At 39.4% G+C, this 19,336-nt stretch overlaps 1 protein-coding gene across 1 annotated transcript in view; it reads left to right on the top strand.

Moving 5' to 3' along the window:
- The window catches only part of neb (nebulin), a 322,851-nt gene that overhangs the window by 229,982 nt on the left and 73,533 nt on the right, over positions 1–19,336 (top strand). Inside the window, exons 118-126 of the mRNA XM_059971179.1 lie at positions 1,153–1,257; positions 3,844–3,954; positions 6,250–6,360; positions 8,452–8,553; positions 8,646–8,750; positions 12,563–12,661; positions 14,729–14,842; positions 17,195–17,299; positions 19,207–19,311. Coding sequence (XP_059827162.1) covers positions 1,153–1,257; positions 3,844–3,954; positions 6,250–6,360; positions 8,452–8,553; positions 8,646–8,750; positions 12,563–12,661; positions 14,729–14,842; positions 17,195–17,299; positions 19,207–19,311 — 957 coding nt within the window. The remainder of the gene's footprint in view (positions 1–1,152; positions 1,258–3,843; positions 3,955–6,249; positions 6,361–8,451; positions 8,554–8,645; positions 8,751–12,562; positions 12,662–14,728; positions 14,843–17,194; positions 17,300–19,206; positions 19,312–19,336) is intronic.

The raw sequence follows: 19,336 nt of genomic DNA, 5'->3' as shown, positions 1-19,336 counted from the left end.
AAAGCCGTGCTTCCGTGGCAAGACCCACCAATTCTGAGGCAAATGGAAAAGGACGCACGTGGGCTGTTTCCACCGGCTTTTGCTATTACGCTGTTACAGGAGTTCTAGCGTTTCTTCTGGTGCGTCTGAGGGGCTGTTCCCACAGACCCTCTTTTATCCTGACTCACAGGGTCTCAGATATCAATCAGGTTGGGATGATGCAATCCCTCCATCAACCCCCCCCCCCCCCCCTCAGTTCATTACCTGGGGGCTTTGATGCATCGTACAGGATTCAATACACAATTCTGTCTCCAAGAGACAATAGCCGGTATCAATGGCCCTGCCTTTCGAAGGCCAGGACACATTCCAAACTCTCTGTGGATTCTGCATGTCTTTCTCTCATTTCCTGGGTCTCCTGAACTGACTTAATAGTGATCTTGTGATTCTCAAAAAGGAGGGGGCTACGTTGTACCCTTCGGCCCCTCAGAGTTGTGGCACATTCGTAACACTAGCCACTACACTACTGTGCCGTCCCAGAAAATAGATACCTGATAGATAGATACAGGAATTCTTAAAACCATTGGGTAATGGTAATTTGTCACCTGGGTGGGGGTGTGATAGAAGCAAGTGAGCATAGTCACGTAGTCACGCTTTGTACTCGGTTAGTTTAGTTTAGTTAGAGAGGGGATGGGCCAGGGAGTGAATATTTTTGATGATCAGTTATTTCATTTATTTCACTTTTTCCACTAATTCTGCTTGTTTCACTAATCTCGCCAGTTGAGATCGCTCGCCTTTGCTGGTTTCATGATAAAGGATCGAACATGCTTCTCTTGACTTGGAACTCAGTCATTTCTGGAAGTGTGTCACACAGTGTTAATTCCCTTGCTCAGTCTCTCAGCAGTTTTGGTTTGTTCATCAAGTATCCACTACAGTCAAAATAAAAAGAGTCCATGATTTAATTAATGGTGCAGAGCAGGGGAAACGTTCATGAGCTCCTACACTGTTAGCACCAAATTTGGCAGAGGAAAGGAAGATTTGAGGGTTCCATGGGAAGAGCCGGAGAAAGTGTCAATTCACCTTCGTGCAGGGGTCTGAGGGGGTTCATTCTTTGTTACATGATGCTATAATAGTGACCTTGATTCTAATATTTTCTTTATTTGATGCCATTCCCAGGTGAAATACAGAGAGATGCATGAAAAGGAAAGAGGCATCTACCAACCGGTTCCAGACACACCACAGATGCTTCATGCTAAAGCTGTCTCTACCCTCATGTCTGAGGTACTGTGATTACTTACTATAATGCTCTCATAAGCCATGATGAGGCTCTGGTGTGTTTAGTTTGGTCAACAGATCTATTTTGCTCCTGTTGGTTTTGGAGACTGTACAGCTTTATAAAAGGAAGGTGATATGCATTAGCATGCAACCGTTAGGCAGGTGGGGCTTATTGGCCATGACTGGCAGCTCATCTAGAAGAAAGAAAACTCTGATCTCAAATCTCCGCTGCCTTGCAGCTATAGCCCCTCACGGGGAAGGAGCTACACTGAGGTGCTCGAGTCCCTAACGTAGTCCTGCATTGAGTTCAATGCTGACTGGCATCTCCTGCGATGCTGCTGGTACCAAGTGCATTGGTCTCTGCCATCCCTTTGGGTTCATCAGATGCGTGGAAAGGGGGAGCTTGCCACATGGGTAAGACCTTACTCTCCATATTGTACTGCCCTGGTGTGCATATCTAGAGAGCTAGGACACAGCATCCATGGTCAACCCTGACCAATGGTGGCCTCAGTGATACTAAATACTTCATGTCTCCCATTCAAGCCACGAGGTTCTTTATGGGGCCAAGACGGTATGTGGTATCTGAAGGAATAAGCATTTCGGGACAGTTTCCTTCCCTATCTTATTTTCTTAACTCAGTCATGCCATATGTGTAACGATTGAGTTGCAAATTTTCCTTTGTTTCTGCTGTTAAAGTGCAAATGTTTAATGACAACTATTATGTCCAAGAAACTGAAACAATTCTCCACAAATTAGGTTTAAAAAAAACAAGTTTCTGAGAGTGGAAATCCACCTGTTAATAACACACCTGACCAAGGCTCTAAAGTAATCAATGAAAACCAGAACAAATCTCCACAATAATCAATGTAAAAAATGCCTTGCGGGTTTGTCTCAAAACATTGCACACGCTTCAGATAGCATTGACATCACCAAGCTTGCATAAACATGTAAATTAGTTCCAAATATAATGGCATATACTTGTATTTTGCTCTTACGGACTATATTTATTTTAATCCATCTATAGTGTTCATATCTTCCCATTGGTCTTATCATCATCATTATGTGCCATGTTGTATGACGTGGGCAATCATGGGCTTCCATCTCTCCTTAATCTGCGACGGATCATTGCCAGTGGGGAAGACCCCTTCACATTGTTGTTATTCATTTCTCTATCCATGACCATGATTATTCTTGGCAAATTTCTTGCCTTCTTCTGGACAGTGTCTTTACAAGAAGGATGAAGCCTGCCAGTATCAATACTCTTCAGAAATTGTCTATCTGGCATCTGTGATCGCATAACCAGGACTTGTGATATATTGTACACACTGCTCAGTGCTACACCTCGTCCAGGGTGACCTCCGGGCTAACAGAGGAAAGGAGCTCCTTGCACCTCCTCTGGTAGAAATGTATCTCCACTCCACCACCCACTCACTGTTCTGTAACATTAAAATTCATTGAAAACATATCAACGAATCTTCAATTAAGCACTTGTTACAATAATTTAACACAAGGTACCAAATTGTCACAAAGATTTATTCTCCATTCCTAAGGGGCAGAGAATGAAAATTCTTTCCTGAATGCATTCTTAGCAAATCCTTCTGCTATGGCTTATAATGGGGTGAGTGGAGGAATTCAAAGGAGAGATTTGTTGACTCTTCTGGCCATGTCCTTTGACACAGCGGAATGGAAAGTGAGTGCATTGTGCACCTTGCTAATAGAAACTGCACACTTAGTGAATAGACAGAAAGTGGGAAGAGGTGGCTTGCACCCCAAACCTCACCTTGATCACAGGAATTCTGACTGTCAAGCTTCAAAGTTCAAAGCATATTTATATTCAAAGTACATATCTGTCACTACACACAACCCTGAAACTCTTGCAGGCATTCACAGTAAATACAAGAAACAATAGAATAAATGGAAGACCGCACTCAACGAGACAAACAATCAGTGTGCAAAAGGCAACGAACTCTGCAAATACAAAATTTAAAAATAAATAAATAAATATGTAATAAATATTGAGGCCATCAAATGAAGAGTTCCTGAAAGTGAGTCCATAGGTTGTGGGAACAGTGCAGTGATGGGTTGAGTGAGGTTGAGTGAAATAATCCTCTTTCGTTCAAGAGCCTGATGGCTGAGGGGCAGTAACTGTTCCTGAACCTGGTGGCATGAACCCTGAGGCTCTTGTACCTTCTTCCTGAATGCAGTAGCGAGCAGAGAACATGACCTGGGTGATGTGGGGGGGGGGGGTCCTTAATGATTCAATACTGCTTTCCTGCAACACACTCCATGTAGATGTGCTCAATGATGGGGAGGGTTTTACCCATGATGGACTGGGTCGTATCCATTACTTCTTGTAGGTTTTTCCATTCAAAGGCATTGATGTTTCTGTCATGTGTTCAAGTGCCATTTCTATAATTTACTCTGCAGTTGGTAAATTCTGATAAAGTAGAACTTCCCTATTTTGAGGAAGTTTAGATATTGTATTATTATTATCTGTTAAAACCGTTGAAATGATTTACCCATTTTCTTCCAATGCAAGTATGTTTGGAATGCCTTTGTTTCATTGCTTATTCATTGATTTGTCCATTTCAGAAAAAATACAAAGAGGCTGTGAAGAAAGAACTTCCCAATGCTGCTTACATGAAGCTACCTGAGACTCGTGGAACTTCACATGTAAAAGAGGTGTCCAAGTTACTCAGTGGGGTAAGTCCTGACCAAGTGAGATGTTTAGGCTATCAGTAAGTTATAGCCATTCCATATTACCTTGGCATGTTATTCTCTGTGCCCCTCATCTAAAGGAGTGAAATTTGGGGCACACTTGACTGTTCAGTGTTCAACTAATGTGTATACATAGTTGTTTTATTTCCTATCCTGCCCACTTCACTTTTCTTTATGGCCTTGGATGTGATACCCATAGGGAATCAGTGCTCTTATTCCAAAATGATGACTTGTGATGATCTCTTCTCCCTCCAGTCTTATTGCTCAATGAAGATTTCATTGTCTTCAGAGGTTATGCATCTTCATTAGGTTTTAAGGTTCCTCAGCGCAGTCTCTAGCATAGCTGTATGTTCACAGTTCCAGTTTCTTTCTTTGACTCCATATAAGACCATGAGATATAGGAGAAAAGTAGACCATTTGGCCAATCAAGTCTGCTCCATCATTTCATCATGGCTGATCCATTTCCTTCTCAGCCCCAGTTTCCTACCTTCTCCCTATATCCCTTCATGCCCTGACTAATCAAGAACCTGCCAACCTCTGCTTAAATATACCCAATGTCTTGGCCTCCACAGCTCTCGCTGGCAACAGATTCCACAGATTCACCACCCTCTGGTTAAAGAAGTTCCTCCTCACCTCCATTCTAAATGGACATCCCTCAATTCTGAGACTGTGCCCTCTGTCACTTTAAATACATGCCCTCTGGTATTTGACATTTTGACCCTGGGAGAAACATATCCAGCTGTTAGTCTATGCCTTTCATAATCTTATAAATTTTTAATTTGTCCATTACTATCATATACAGTCATAGAAAAGTACAGCATGGAAACAGGCCCTTTGGCCCATCTAGTCCATGCCAAACCATTTAAGCTGCCTAGTCCCATTAACTTGCATAGGGGCCATAGCCCTCCATACCCCTATCATCCATGTACCTATCCAAACTTCACTTGAATGTTGAAATTAAGCTTGCATGCACCAGTTGCACAGCCAGCTCATTCCACACTCTCTCAACCCTCTGAGTGAAGATGTTTTCCCTCATATTTCCCTTAAACTTCTCACCTTTCACCCCTAACCCGTGACCTTCAGTTGTAATCCTACCCAACCTCAGTGCTTACATTTATCCTATCTATACGTCTCATAATTTTGTATACTCCTGTCAAATCTCCTCTCAGTCTTTTACATTATAGGGCAGAAAGACCCAACATATTCAACCTTACCTTATAACTCAGGTCCTCCATATATTGAGGAAACTTTATTTTAACATACAATATGGGTTATATTCTCTCACACAGTGAATGAACTGAGTTTCGGTGAGGGTGGCATTGTTCAGCAGCCTTCTTCCATTGTCCTTTGCAACGATTGCAGCTCACTTGGATTTACCATGTACCTCTGAACCTTGAAATGAGCACAGCCACAACCAGTGAGTTGTGGATTGTTCACCCCGCTGGAAGGTCAGCAAGTTCTGAGCAGATCATTTCAGATCATTTCAGCAAAATTTTCTCTCAGTATCAGCGTGTGTCCCTTGGAACTCAGAATCATTTGATATTGAGCTTTTGATGATGCAGAATAGGTACTGAAGTATCTACAGTAACTCCACACCTTCTATGTAAACTGGGCAGTTCATCAGGAGGCTGGTGATTGTCTCTTCCTTCTCACGGTTTGTCATGTTACTGATACTTTTAGGAGGTTGAAAGGACACCCACAAGATAGGCCTTCTTCATTGTTGTCCAAACTATGGATTACAGTGCATTGGGCTGTCCTGATCATGTGACATGTTGTCAAATGTTATGACAATTTGAAAATATCCAACTGAATCCATTCCTCTGCGCTCCAGTCAGGAATGTGACCATATTCCAGACTATTTGTGGTTGAGAGCTTTATGGTCAATGGGATTCCTGGACAGGAATAAGAAATTTGAGGTGGATGTAGTGGTTGATTTCCAGCTTGCCCAGATGTCTTAGAAATGATTGACCAGGTTGGTCAGTTGCAGGATTGTCCTGTGTTTCAGCTTGGCACAACTGAAATAAAGCTGTGTGTTCTGCATGTGGGTATAATTCTCCTACATCATGGATAAGATGCAGCTTGTCTGTGTGTCAGTGTGTTACATCATCATTTTAACTTGGGAAAGTCTCAACAATGAGTGTAACAGGTGAGCTAACCGCCATTTTTTAACATTCTTGAACTTTAATGTTCTTCCATTTCACCTGGAGTTTTGAATAAACAACAGTGTTAAGGATTCAAGAATGTATCATTTAATGTTTGTATTTCTTTGTTTGACGACAGAAAGTGTACAAGGAGAAGTTTGAGAAAGATAAAGGCAAGTCCTCCTATTCCATAATGATGGAACCTCCTGAAGTGAGACACGCAATGAATGTGGCCAAGACTCAGAGTGATGTAAGCATTCAAATATGTTTATTTCCCCATTTTCAGTCTTCTGTAGTCTTCATCTTCCTGCTGAATGAAATCCAGTTAGAGATGAGTTGTGAATATGAGGTCCATATTAATAAACTAATAAACTTGTGTTCTTGGACCATAAGAGATGGGAGTAAAATTAGACCATTGAGTCTGCTCCACCATTCCATCATGTCTGATTTATTAACCCTCTCAAGTTCATTCTCCTGCCTTCTCTCTGTAACCCTTGATGCCCTTACTAATCAAGAACCTGTAAACCTCCACTTTAAATACACCCAATGAATTCAACAGTTTCACCACCTTTGGCTAGAAATAATTGCTCCTCATCTCAGTTCTAGAGGGACACCCTTTAATTCTGAGGTTGTGCCCTTTGGTCCTTGACTCTCCCACTATTGGAAGCATTCTCTCTGAGTCGACTCTACCTAGGCCTTTCAATGTGCGATAGGTTTCATTCTTCTAAATTCCAGGGAGTAAAGACCCGAACCATTCTGAGGGGGAAGCTATCTCATACCTATGCATTCATCCTACATGATACAATTGTTCAATTAACTATTGTCACAGCCTAAGGCAGCAATTGAACCAGTATAATTTAAGTAAGGCATCTGTTGAGTTAAGACAGATGCTCACATCTGCTGAGCTTTACTTTGCCACTAATAGGTGAGAGGTTAATTCACCAGTGTTGTAGAAAAGCAGCATCTATCATCAAGGACCCCTGCCATCCAGGCCATGCCCTCTTCTCACTGCTGCCATCAGGAAAAAGGTACGGGAGCCTCAAGTCCCTCACCATCAGGTTCAGGAACAATTATTACCCCTCAACCATCAGGCTCCTGAACCAGAGGGGATAATTCAATCACCCCAATAATGAACTGATTCCACAACCCATGAACTCACTTTCAAGGACTCTACACCTCATGTTCTCAGTAATTATTGCTTATTTATTATAATTCTTTTTTCCTTTTGTATTTGCACAGATTGTTGTCTTTTGCACATTGGCTGTTTGTCTCTTTCACATGCGGATTCTCAAGGATTCTATTGTACTTCTTTCTACTTACTGCAAATGCCCACAAGAAATCTCATAGTTTTATATGATGACATATATATTTTGATAAAAAATTTAATTTGAACTTTTTGAACTTTGGTAATCTAGGCTAATTGCACAGGCTTTCAATCAAGCAATAAGTAGAAACTGGGCAGATTTTGAACTAATATTTGACTTCATTGTAAGAAAGGTCACAAATGTCAAAACTAATATGTTCCATTAAAATTTTAGTCACCTTATCTGGTGCCTTTTAAAATGGTCCAGTGTCTGCTTTGTTATTTATTTTGCTATACAGTGCATGTGGTCCCAGCAACCCCCAACAAACTGGAAGACCATGAGACACAGGAGCAGAATTAGGCCATTTTGGCCCATTGAGTTTGATCCACCATTTGAACAAAGCTGACTTAGAATACCTCTCAACCCCATTCTCCTGCTTTCGCTTGTAACCTTTCATGGCCTTACCTATCAACCTCTGCTTTAAATATACCCAATGACTTACCCCCCACAGCTGTCTGTGGTAACAAATTCCACAGATTCGCCATCCTCTGGCTCCACCTTCATCTCTATTCTAAATGGATGTCCCTCAATCTGCCCCTCATGACTACATGGGTTTCCTTCAGGCATTCCGGTTTCCTCCTACAGTCCGAAGACGTACCAATTGGTAGATGAATTGGTCATTGTAAGTTGTCCTGTGATTAGGCTGGGTTGTTGAGCAGGATGGCTATATCTCAATAAATAATAAACTAGAAGTATTCTGAGGCTGTGTCCTCTGGTCTTAGACTCCCCCAGCATTGGAAACATCCTGTCCACATCCACTCTACTGATGCCTTCCAACATTTAATAGGTACCTATAATCTTCATTGTTTTATATTCTGATACCATAAACTCAAGTAGCTGATGTTTATTTTTCTCTTTAGTACATAAAGCAAACATATCGGAACAAAAGGACAAGCAATTTGTGTAGAAATGATTCAACAAGCTGCAGTCTCATGTGGTACTGTGGTGATGATGAAAAAATATTCTCCATCTTTCAGATTCAGTACAAGAAAGAGGCCAAGTCCCAGCTGGCATACAGTTCTGTGGCAGATCGACCAGATATTATTAAAGCCACTGAGGCTACCAAGTTAATAAGTGATGTAAGTACACTTCACGGTTTTGAACAAAACACCATAAAATGTTTCCCAGATACTTGTACAATCAGTTACAGGAGTTCTATGTGTTCTGACAGATTGGATATAGAACAAAAGCACGAGAGGAGGCAAGCCGAGGTATAACCAGCCTTGGACGCCCAGATATTGAACTTGCCAAAGAGGTCTCCAAACTTACGAGCCAGGTAAGAGAGACATGTAAACAAGAAGCTGCGATATTTTCATTAACCAGACAAGCATGACAAGTCTGTGAGGATTAAGGTTATCGATAAAGTCAAAATGCAACAGCCTCAGTTATATCTCATTGGATCATATCAATCCACAGCACTCTCAAGCTGTCTTTAACTGCTTTACACATTTTGGTTTTGTAATGTCTCATGTAGCATGGTACAGTGAAAAACTTATTTTGCAAGCCATCCAGAAATATTATTTTAAAAATCTAAGAACTTTGAAAGAAGGGAAAAGCAATAACAGAGTACAGAATATAATTCTACTGTTGTGGGAGTCTCCATTATTGGATACTGTTGCCATTACTGGTTTCTATGACAAACCTCAAGAAGCAAAACTAAGTCAGTCAAACTAGGATAATACAAATTGTATTATAAATCATGAAGATTAATCTATTGCAGGGGTTCCCAATCTTTGTTACACCATGGACTCCTACCATTAACAGAAGGGTCCATGGACCAAGATTGGGAACTTCTGATTTCGGATTCATTTGTACTTGAATTCTCCCTACCCTCACATCACATTAGCTATTAAACCCATAATAGGTTTCTCGCATAAGCTCTTACACCATAAGTTTCACTTCTTCCTTGCTTATTATTTGTTTGTGTATGACATTTGCCATCAATCTGTATCTACATTTTTTTTTGGATAAGTGCCTGGATGTTGTTTAGATAATAGATGTAACCAGGAGCACAGTAATACTAAACTAGTCCTGCTGTTTATTTATTTACTTATTGACATATATCATGGTGTAGGCCCATCCTGCCCTTCAAGCCACGCTGCCTCAGCAACCCCAATTTAACCCTAACCCAATGATAGGACTATTTACAATGACCAATTAACTTAACCGGTATGTCTTTGGACTGTGGGTGGGAACTCAGGAATTCAGGAATTCTGAGGATACTGGGAATGAACTCTGAACTCCGACACCCCAAGCTGTAATAGCATCACGCTAACTGCTACCTTACCGCAGCGCCCAATTATTTGGCAGGGATAAGCAGAGTAGACTAGATTAGCTACTGGGGTCTCTGAAACAGAGAAAGCTGAGAGGCGATTTAATAGAGGCCTTTACATTTAGAAAAGGTTTCAATAGAATCAGAGTGTGTATGCAGAAGAGCAAAACTGAACTCAACAGGGGCCATTAATAGAAAATAAAGAATTCAGACAAAAACACAGAACATCGTCACAAAGAAAGGTTAGAATATGAAACTCACTACTGCAGCGACTAGCTGTGGGTGAATAGTGTAATCAATAAGTTAATTATACTAATTTAAAGCAAGTATTTTTTAATTGACTAAAAATGGGAGAGCAGGACAGGGTTAGTCTGACAGAATTAAATGGTGAACAAATGAATGCAGCCTTGAGTGGGGAATAACTATGCTTCCATTGATAAGGATGTTGTCAGAACTTGAGGATTCGGGATATTAGGAAAGGTTGAATAGGTTAGAACATTATTCCCTGGAGTGTAGGAGAATGAGGGGATATTTGATAGAGGTATAACAAATTATGAGGGGTATAGATTGGGTAAATGTAAGCAGGATTTTCCTGCTGAGATTGGGGGGAGACTAGAACAAGATGTCATGGGTGAAAGGTGAAGTATTTGAAGGGAACATGAGGGTGAACAATTTCACTCAGAGTGTAGAACGAGCTGCCCGCAGAAGTAGTGAATGTGGGTTTGATATCAACACTTGAGAGAAAGGTGGATGAGTATGTGGATGGGAGGGGTATGGAGAGCTATGGTCCAGGGATGGATGGGACTAGGCAGAATGACAGCTTGGCATGGACCAGATAGGCTGAAGGGTCTGTTTCTGGGCTGTAGTGATCTTTGACTCAGTGACTCTATGATTGTTTGGATTGACTATCCTTGCCATGTGTGCCAGCACGTACTGACATCGGCACCAGACTTCGAGGTGAATGGTCTTTGCACACTTCCTACTCGTGCTGGCTTGAGCATCGAGCTAGCAACCCAGCCTCATAAAAACACAGTCAAATGCTACGGAAGTGGCATCCACTGCACCATAAGACACAGAAAGAAACAACACAATCTTTTCCATGTGTTGACTATTCCATGCACTGGGCCAGGAAGGGATAGAAAAAATAAAATCAATTTAGACATTCAGACAAAGACACTTAACAACCATTGGTTTGTGTAAACTAGTGTAAAGAAGTCATTAAACACCCAGTGACCACTTTATTAGGTATCTGCTATATCTAATAAAAATAGCCACTGAGTGTATGCGTGTGGTCCTCTGTAGCTGTCGTCCATCCATTCTGAGGTTTGATGTGCTGTGCATTCAAAGATGCTCTTTTCCACACCACTGTTGTTACACATGTTATTTGAGTTACTGTCACCTTCCTGTCAGCTTGAACCAGTCTAGCCATTCTCCTCTGACCTCTCTCATTTTGTGAAGGGGAACATAGCAGGTATACTTCCTACCTATTTTCTCCACACTCCACACTCAAGTCAAACAAACTTTAAACTGTGTCTGTCCCAAAAATCTCAATTTAGCAATTAGATGTTTCCTTTGCACCTCATAGGGACTGGATTAAAATAGTATATACTGCATTGTTTATTGATAAGTGTACTCCCTACAAATGCCTATATTGCACATATTCTGAACAAGGAATTATTCATCCTGGTATGTCCAATACATAAACATGTAACTTCTTCCTTTTATATCCATCTCCCAGAACCCAAGTTTCATACACTCAGTAGCCACTTTATTAAGTACATCTGTACACCTGCTCATTAATACAAATACCTATTCAGCCAATCATGTGGCAGCAACACAATGCATAAAGCATGCAGACATGGTCAAGAGGTTCAGTTGTTCAGATCCAACATCAGAATGGGGAACAAATGTGATCTAAGTGACTTTATCCGTGGAATGATTGTTGGAGCCAGTTGAGGTGGTTTGAGTATCCCAGAAACTGCTGATCTCCTGGGATTTTCATGCACAACAGTCTTAAGAATTTACAGAGAATTGTGAGAAAAACAAAAAAAAAATCCAATGAGTGGCAGTTCTGGGGTGGAAACACCTTATTAATGAGAGAGGTTAGAGGAAAATGGCCAGACTGGTTCAATCTGACAGAAACACAAAAATAACTCAAATAACTACACATTATAATAGTGGTATGCAGAAGAGCATGTCTGAACACACAACATGGTGAGCCTTCAAGTGGATGGGCTACAGCTGCAGAAGACCATGAACATACACTCAGTGGCTACTTTATTAGGTGCAAAAGGTACCTATTAAAGTGGCCTCTGAGTACCTTTGTGAGGGTATTTTCTTATTAATTTAATGATGTCCCACTAACCACAATGTTGCAAAAAAAGTTCCTACAACTGGTTCCAATCACCTCATTTATGAGGAAACAATAACTGTATCTCAAAAGCATTTGAGAAAAGCCAAAATGCATTAGGTTGAGTATAAAAAATGACGTTGAGCAGCACTGGTTGGTCTTCGCTTTGAAAAGTTTCATTTCAAAGTTTGGTTCTGAGTGTAACAAGCAGGAAGGAATGTACAAAGGAATAATCTCACCCTGAAGGATGTTTTGTAATAAAAACACATTTAACATGGTTTTTTTTCCTTGTAGTAGAAACAGTTTCTATATTGCTTCTAACTGGTTATTAGACCAGGAGTGGAACCCATAACTAACTGCTGTGAATTTAATACTTTCTTTGTGCCAAGCTTGCAGTTATTTCTGAGCAGCCCTTAATAAATATTGACTGTCACTCTGACCATGCCCATCTTGATACACTTCATAGGTGGAATATACCAAACAGAAACTCAGAGGCCACGGAGCTGCTTCATATGACACTCCTACGATGAGGGTTGCAAAGAAAGCAAATATACTCTCAAGCAACGTAAGATAAACTTCAGTGTCAAGAGTCCCTGTACAGTCTTCCTGCAGTTTGTATTGTACTCTGACAGTTAATCTTTATTAGGTTGTACTTCTAAAACATGCTGTACAACCCAAGGATATTTGCATGTTCACAACGAAACCAGATCAATTGAACAGTAAAGGGAAATATTTGAGATAAGAACCCAACCTTTTGGGTTCAGTCATTTTTTGCTGCTTAATTTACCTTGTATGACTCCACACGCACAATTCAGGTAGCTATTTTGCCTCACTATCCAACAAAGGACAAACATTCTTTTCTTCGTTGAGTCTTTTTTTATGAACATATATCAAATTTTCACTAGGTTTTGATCAATCAGATAAAAATATTTTGCTGTTTCTTAAAAGAATTCTCGAATCAGCGCCTCCTCAATAATTCCAGCTGTCTGAGACACTAATACATTTCTCGCCTCTTCCCAGCTTTTCCCCTTTTAATACTTCATTGTGCTTTTCCTTATTTTTGAATTACTTACATTTTTGTAAATTCTGATTTTTATTCAGTAGTTTTCATAGATGCTGGGTGAGAATTTCTGAAATCTTCCTTTTTTCTTTCATTGAATTTTTTCCATTTTCTGACCAATTGCTTTCTATTTTAGGATATACAGAAGGAAGGATGCTGTGTTTTTTTTCATATTGAGCTGTTTTGAATGAATGTTTTCTCCCTTCTCTTGAAGAGTTTAATCCCACTTTTTTTTAGGAATTGAGGATTTCTGAAGGATTTTACCATCTACATTTTGTGCCCCAAGGCCAGAAGTGGAACAATGAAAAATCTTGTGTCTATTCATAATATCAGTCCTAGCACATGTTATGAAAGTAGAGTTAAATATGAGCAGTTTGATTCAGAATCAGGTTTAATATCACTGGCATACATTGTGAAATTTGGTGATTAGCAACAGCAGCACATTGCAATACATAATAATAAAACTATAAATTACAATAAGTTTACTTAAAAGAAATAAATTAAATAGGCAATGTAAAAAGAGAGAAAAAATACTGAGATAGTGTTCATGGGTTCATTGTCCATTCAGAAATCTGATGGCAAAGGGGAAAAAGATGTTCCAGAGACATTGAGTGTGTGCCTTCAAGTTCCTGTACCTCGTCCTTGCTGATATCAATCAGAAGAGACATGTCCTGGGTGATGGGGGACCTTAATGATGGATCCTGCCTTTTTGAGGCATGGTCTTTTGAAGGTGTCCTGGATGCTGGGGAGGGTTGTGCTGAAGATGGAGCTGGCAGAGTTTACCACTTTATGCATTTTCTTCTGGTCCTGTGCAGTAGCCACCTTAGCCCCACCCATACCAGACAGTAATGGCATCAGTTAGAATGCTCTTCATGGTACATCTGTAGAAACCTGCGAGTGTCTTTGATGACATACCAATCTCCTCAAACTCCAAATGAAATATAGCTGCTGTCGTGCCTTCTTTGAAATTGTATCAATGTGTTGGGCTCAGGACAGATCCTCAGAAATGTTGACACCCAGGAACTTGAAACTGCTCACCCTCTCCACTTCTGATCCCTCCATAAAGACTTGAGTGCATTCCCTCAACTGTCCCCTTCCTGAAGTCCACAATCAATTCCTTGGTCTTACTGATGGTTGAGTGCAAGGATGTTGCTGCAACACCACTGTTACATGGCCTGGTCATTAGTAATTCATATTCGGGCATTACATGTCCACAACTTTCTTGCAAGTGTCTGAAAACATTGGGCAAGACTGGATTTTCCTTTTTCAATGATGATTTTTGAATGAATATGAATTCTTTTTGCCCCCATTCTTACTCATGTTAAGCACTTCCTTCGTGACCTCTTTTTGCAACTGTTTGTCCATTTTGTTGCCAGTACTGCTATCCCTAAATGGCCTTAGCTTTGTAATTTGTTTAGTAATAAATACACCCCTTTTCACACCTTTATTCATTTGAAAATGTTCAATAACTGCTCCGCTTACTGTTCTTTTGATCGTATTGAATTCAACAGATCGACATATCCATTATGAGAACAGCATAGATACTAACATGGATTTTTAATTCATGTGTAGGTTAAATATAAAGAAAAGTTTGATAAGGAGGTTAAGGGAAAGAGACCGAAGTTCGACTTGAAGGAGAGTTCGGGATACAAGTCAATGAAAGATGCAACCATTTTTGCCAGTGAAGTGAGTATTGAGAAACTTCACATTTCCAGAGTCAGACTACGTTTTCTAAATGGGTTGAAGGTTCAGGAGACCAAAAAAAGTGTTGTTCTAGTTGATAAAAAAACTAACAACCATTGACCTTCTATGGTTAAGAGTACACTATTCATGCTGTGGATTCATACAGATTCCCAATTAATGAAAAACAGGACAGGGAGGGGGATGGTTTAAAAGCAACTGAGAAATGGATGGAATATTCATATTTTGCTGTGATTTGCTTATTTATTTATTTATTTATTTATTTATTTATTGAGATTCAGCACGGGGTGGGTCCTTCAAGCCACATTGCACAGCAACCCTCGGTTTAACCCTAGCCTAATCACGAGACATTTTACAATGACCAATTAACCCACCAACCAGTATGTCTTTGGACAGTGGGAGGAAACCGGAGAAAATCCAGGTAGTCACAGGGAGAACATACAAACTCCTTACAGGGCGCAGTGAGAATTGATCCCGGGTCACTGGTATTGTAAAGTGTTGTGCTAACCACTGAGTTACTGTGTCACCTGTGGGTTGAAGGTTCGGGAGACAAAAATCAAATGTTGTCTTTCTGATCAATTAAAAGCTAACAATCTTGGACTTTCTATGGGTGTAAAAATACACAATTCATGCTGCGGATTCATACAGATACCCATTTAATGAAAAACAGGACAGGGAGGAGGATGGTCTGAAAGCGACTGAGAAATGGATGGAATATTCATATTTTGTTGTGATGTGGAAGGAGGCCACTCATTCCATTAAGTCTATGCCAGTTCTCAGAGCAATCTCATCAATCCCATTCCTGAATGTATTTTACTAAATCCTATTCGCTTTCGTGCCCATTAGCTCCCTCCTTGTTAACCCATCAATCCACCGTTGGGATGTGGGAAGAACCCAGACATAACCCATACGTTCACTGTGGGAGCATGTACAGAGGATGGAATTGAATGAGGAATACTGGAATTGTATGACAGCAAGTGTCCTGCCCTGCCACAGTGCCATCTGATTGTTTTGCTCATGCCAATCTTAACAACATCTTCCCTGACAAAGAAGGTTATCCACTTATTCCAGTTTTAGTTAGAAATTCCCAAAGCCAAAAGTTGCCACTTGCTCATTCCTTTGGTGGCCTTGAACTTTAGAGCTGGGATAACTGGTGGCTAACTGGTGGCTAACTCACCTGGGCCAATTCATCTGAGTTACAAAGACAAGGAAGTCACTTCAAGAAAAGTGAACAAATGAATCTAACTTTATCCTACTCATTGTGGTCAGTCCTAAGTGGAATTTAGGGACTACAATAGCAGAATACTTGGGATGAAACACAAGAGGATATCTCATTCATGAGATCCATGTAATCTCCCAGCAGGGCAATCCTATCAATATCCTATTCCTCCTCTTATCACTGTAGCTTCATCTATCTTACATGCTCATCAGCTTCCCTTTGATGCAGTTGATACCAATCTGTAAAGATCTGCTGCAGTTCTTCATTCATGGGAAGAAACACACAAAAGAGTCCCACAGCATCTAAAGATCAAAAACAGCCCCTGGAGCTTTGAAGCTTTGGCTGACAGTACCCATGGTCATAGTCTCACCCATGGATATATGTTCCTATCTACTGTCCCTACAAAATCCAGCCAGCACTGAAGAATATCAGCAGAGGTAACCCTGACCTAAACATAAAATCACATCTCAAGAAACTCGAAGGGTTAGACTACAAGTAAATAACTTCTACCCGGTTGCATGAATCAATTGTATAATTGTCTCTTTTCTAGAAGTTTGCTTGTCACAGACTTTGTTGGCCGGATGCAATAAAGGAAGGAGAAACTAGAGCTTTCTCCCACTCATCCACTAAGTGCTGACTCAAACTAACAAGGTTATTAAAACACTTGGCTCTTGAATATTGGGGGGAAAAGAAGTATTTTTGTAGTGAATGTATTCAAGATGAACACTGATGATAAAGCCGTTGGAGAGCAGTGGCTCAAATTTGGCAAATTAATAGTATATCTTCCAGCTAAAATACTTCAGTGATAGTATTGTTAACATAGTAATATATTGATATTACTATAATATGTTATATTATAACATATAATATTAATATAAATTGTTAACATAGTAATGTATTGATATTACTATAATATATGTTATATTATAACATATAATATATGTTAACATATTGATACATTATTAGCCAATGGTTATATTGATACCATTCTTAGCAGTTCCTGTGAAATGTTTACAATATTAACTGTCAGTAAGGAATTGATTCTACAAGAACTGATATGAATCTTTATCAATCTTTGAGTCACATAGTTAATGTTTCACTTTCCCGTTCTCCTTTAGATTAAGTACAAGGAGGATCTGAAGAAGATGCACAAGCCTGTGACAGATATGTCCGAATCTTTACAGATGCAGCATAACCTCTCCACTAGCAAGTTGTCAAGTCAAGTAAGCACTTGAGCTAACAAATCCATGTTTACATCATAACTCATTCCTGGCCTAGTCTAATATGTGTTCAAAATCTTAACACTTTGCCTCCTGTCTAAAACTGACTACATTGTTTAGCTGGACACCCCTGGTAGTGACCTACTTACCATCCCTTGTTATTGTTTTTTTCTTATCAGTCATAAATAACAATATATGGTCAATAAAACCTCACATTTTTTAAAAAAACTTACATTTCTTTTTGAATTACTAATTTCCACCCTTGAAAAATCTATAACTTTCACCTTAAATTTTTTTTTGAATTCTAACAAATTATAATTTTTCTTTAAAAATACAATTCCACTATTCTTGCAGTTGTTCAGGAAATGAATGAAATCTTTTTTTTCAGACATGTGAACGTTAACGTTTTCAGACGTGGGTTTTAAACATCTGTGCTTTAGGAATGGAATGCATAGCAGTGATTGAGACAAGGTGACACGATGTCATTTGGTGGGCCAACCATTAACAAGCCAAAGTTTGTCATGATAGTGGGCCAACCATTAACAAGCCAAAGTTTCTCATGTTGGTGGGCCAACTAGCAACAAGCCAAAGTTTCCCATGATGGTGGGCCAACCATCAGAAAGCCAAAGTTTTGCATGAATCAGAAAATGTTTAGATTTGTAGGACTTCCATTCCCCTCATCTTCCCCAGGGAGAGGGCTGGGAGTGGATTAACTCACTGGATTGTACTTGAATGGGAAACAAATAACACAATATTGGAACAGACAAATTTTGCAACATAAACTGCTGATATTAACCTGATGCTGGTTCTGAATAGCTACCAGTTTTCAAAGTCAGTTTGTTTTTGAAGTTATTTAACAAAAATATTGCTTTTATAAAGCACTGTTAGCATAAAAATATTGTAATATTAACAATATTACTCAATAATAATAGTAACATTATTAACCAATAGTTGTATTGATAACCATTCCTGTTAGTTCCTGTGAAATGATTACAATATTAACACTGTCAATATTGAAATAATTCAACAAGAACTGATATGAATGGTTATCAATTCTTGCGACATATAAAGAGAGACCGAAACATGACCAAAATTTTTGTCAGAATTTAAGAACTGTGCAGCTAAAGGCTTGATAGTCAGTGACGGCGATGAACCTCAACAAGTCTCTACATAACAGAATTGAAGTACTGAATAAATGGCTACAGTAGTTATTAATCCCTGGAACAACCAATGATATCTGCTTACATAAATGTACACTTTGAAACGAGTAACTCTGTTTTCAGCTTTCTGTGAGGGAAGAAAATAAATTCACCACAAAGGATACCAAAAAAAATTGAGAAAAGAAAAGCAAAAATTTAAAATACTTTGTAAATTTACAAGGCATTTCCAATAATAGCTGTGTAAAGAATCCAATTAATTTTTTCATTAACTATTGAAAATTTTAAAATATTAAATATTCATGTATAACAAGTTTCAAAAATGATGTCTATCATATTGTACATAATATAAATGCATATTTTAACATTTTTGCTTCAATTACAACATTAAACTCTCTTATAATTAGTTTTATGTTTTAAAAATATTCCCTGACTTTAGCAAATCAATTTAATCTACATCTGTGGCATAATCAGTTTAAAGGAAATTACTTTGTTAATGGTTGCTGTGTCTGCTCAGCCAAAAAAAGGCATTTCTCAGTAATTCTGCTTCTTTCCATTTGGAAATGTTCACAACCATTGTGTGGACTCCAATGGGTCATAATCTATCCACCACATTTGGTTTTTTGATTGGATTTCTTTCCTTTCCTTTTTTTTAACATTTAATGAACATTTTAGCACATTTTTGTAGGTGGGCCAAACTGTACAGATTTTGTAGTCTCTCTGTTGTTGAGGTGATTTTTGACCCTCCCGTAGTACCAGTACAAGAAGGAGTTTGAGAAGAGTAAAGGTCACTACCAGCTGGTGGCCGACTCACCTGGGCATCTTCATCTGAAAGAGGCGACTGAGTTACAGAGTCAAGTAAGTCAGCTCAAGAAAAGTGATT

The sequence above is a fragment of the Hypanus sabinus genome, chromosome 5 (assembly GCF_030144855.1).
Source record: "Hypanus sabinus isolate sHypSab1 chromosome 5, sHypSab1.hap1, whole genome shotgun sequence".
NCBI lineage: Eukaryota > Metazoa > Chordata > Chondrichthyes > Myliobatiformes > Dasyatidae > Hypanus > Hypanus sabinus.
This window is presented reverse-complemented; position numbering and strand designations above follow the sequence as displayed.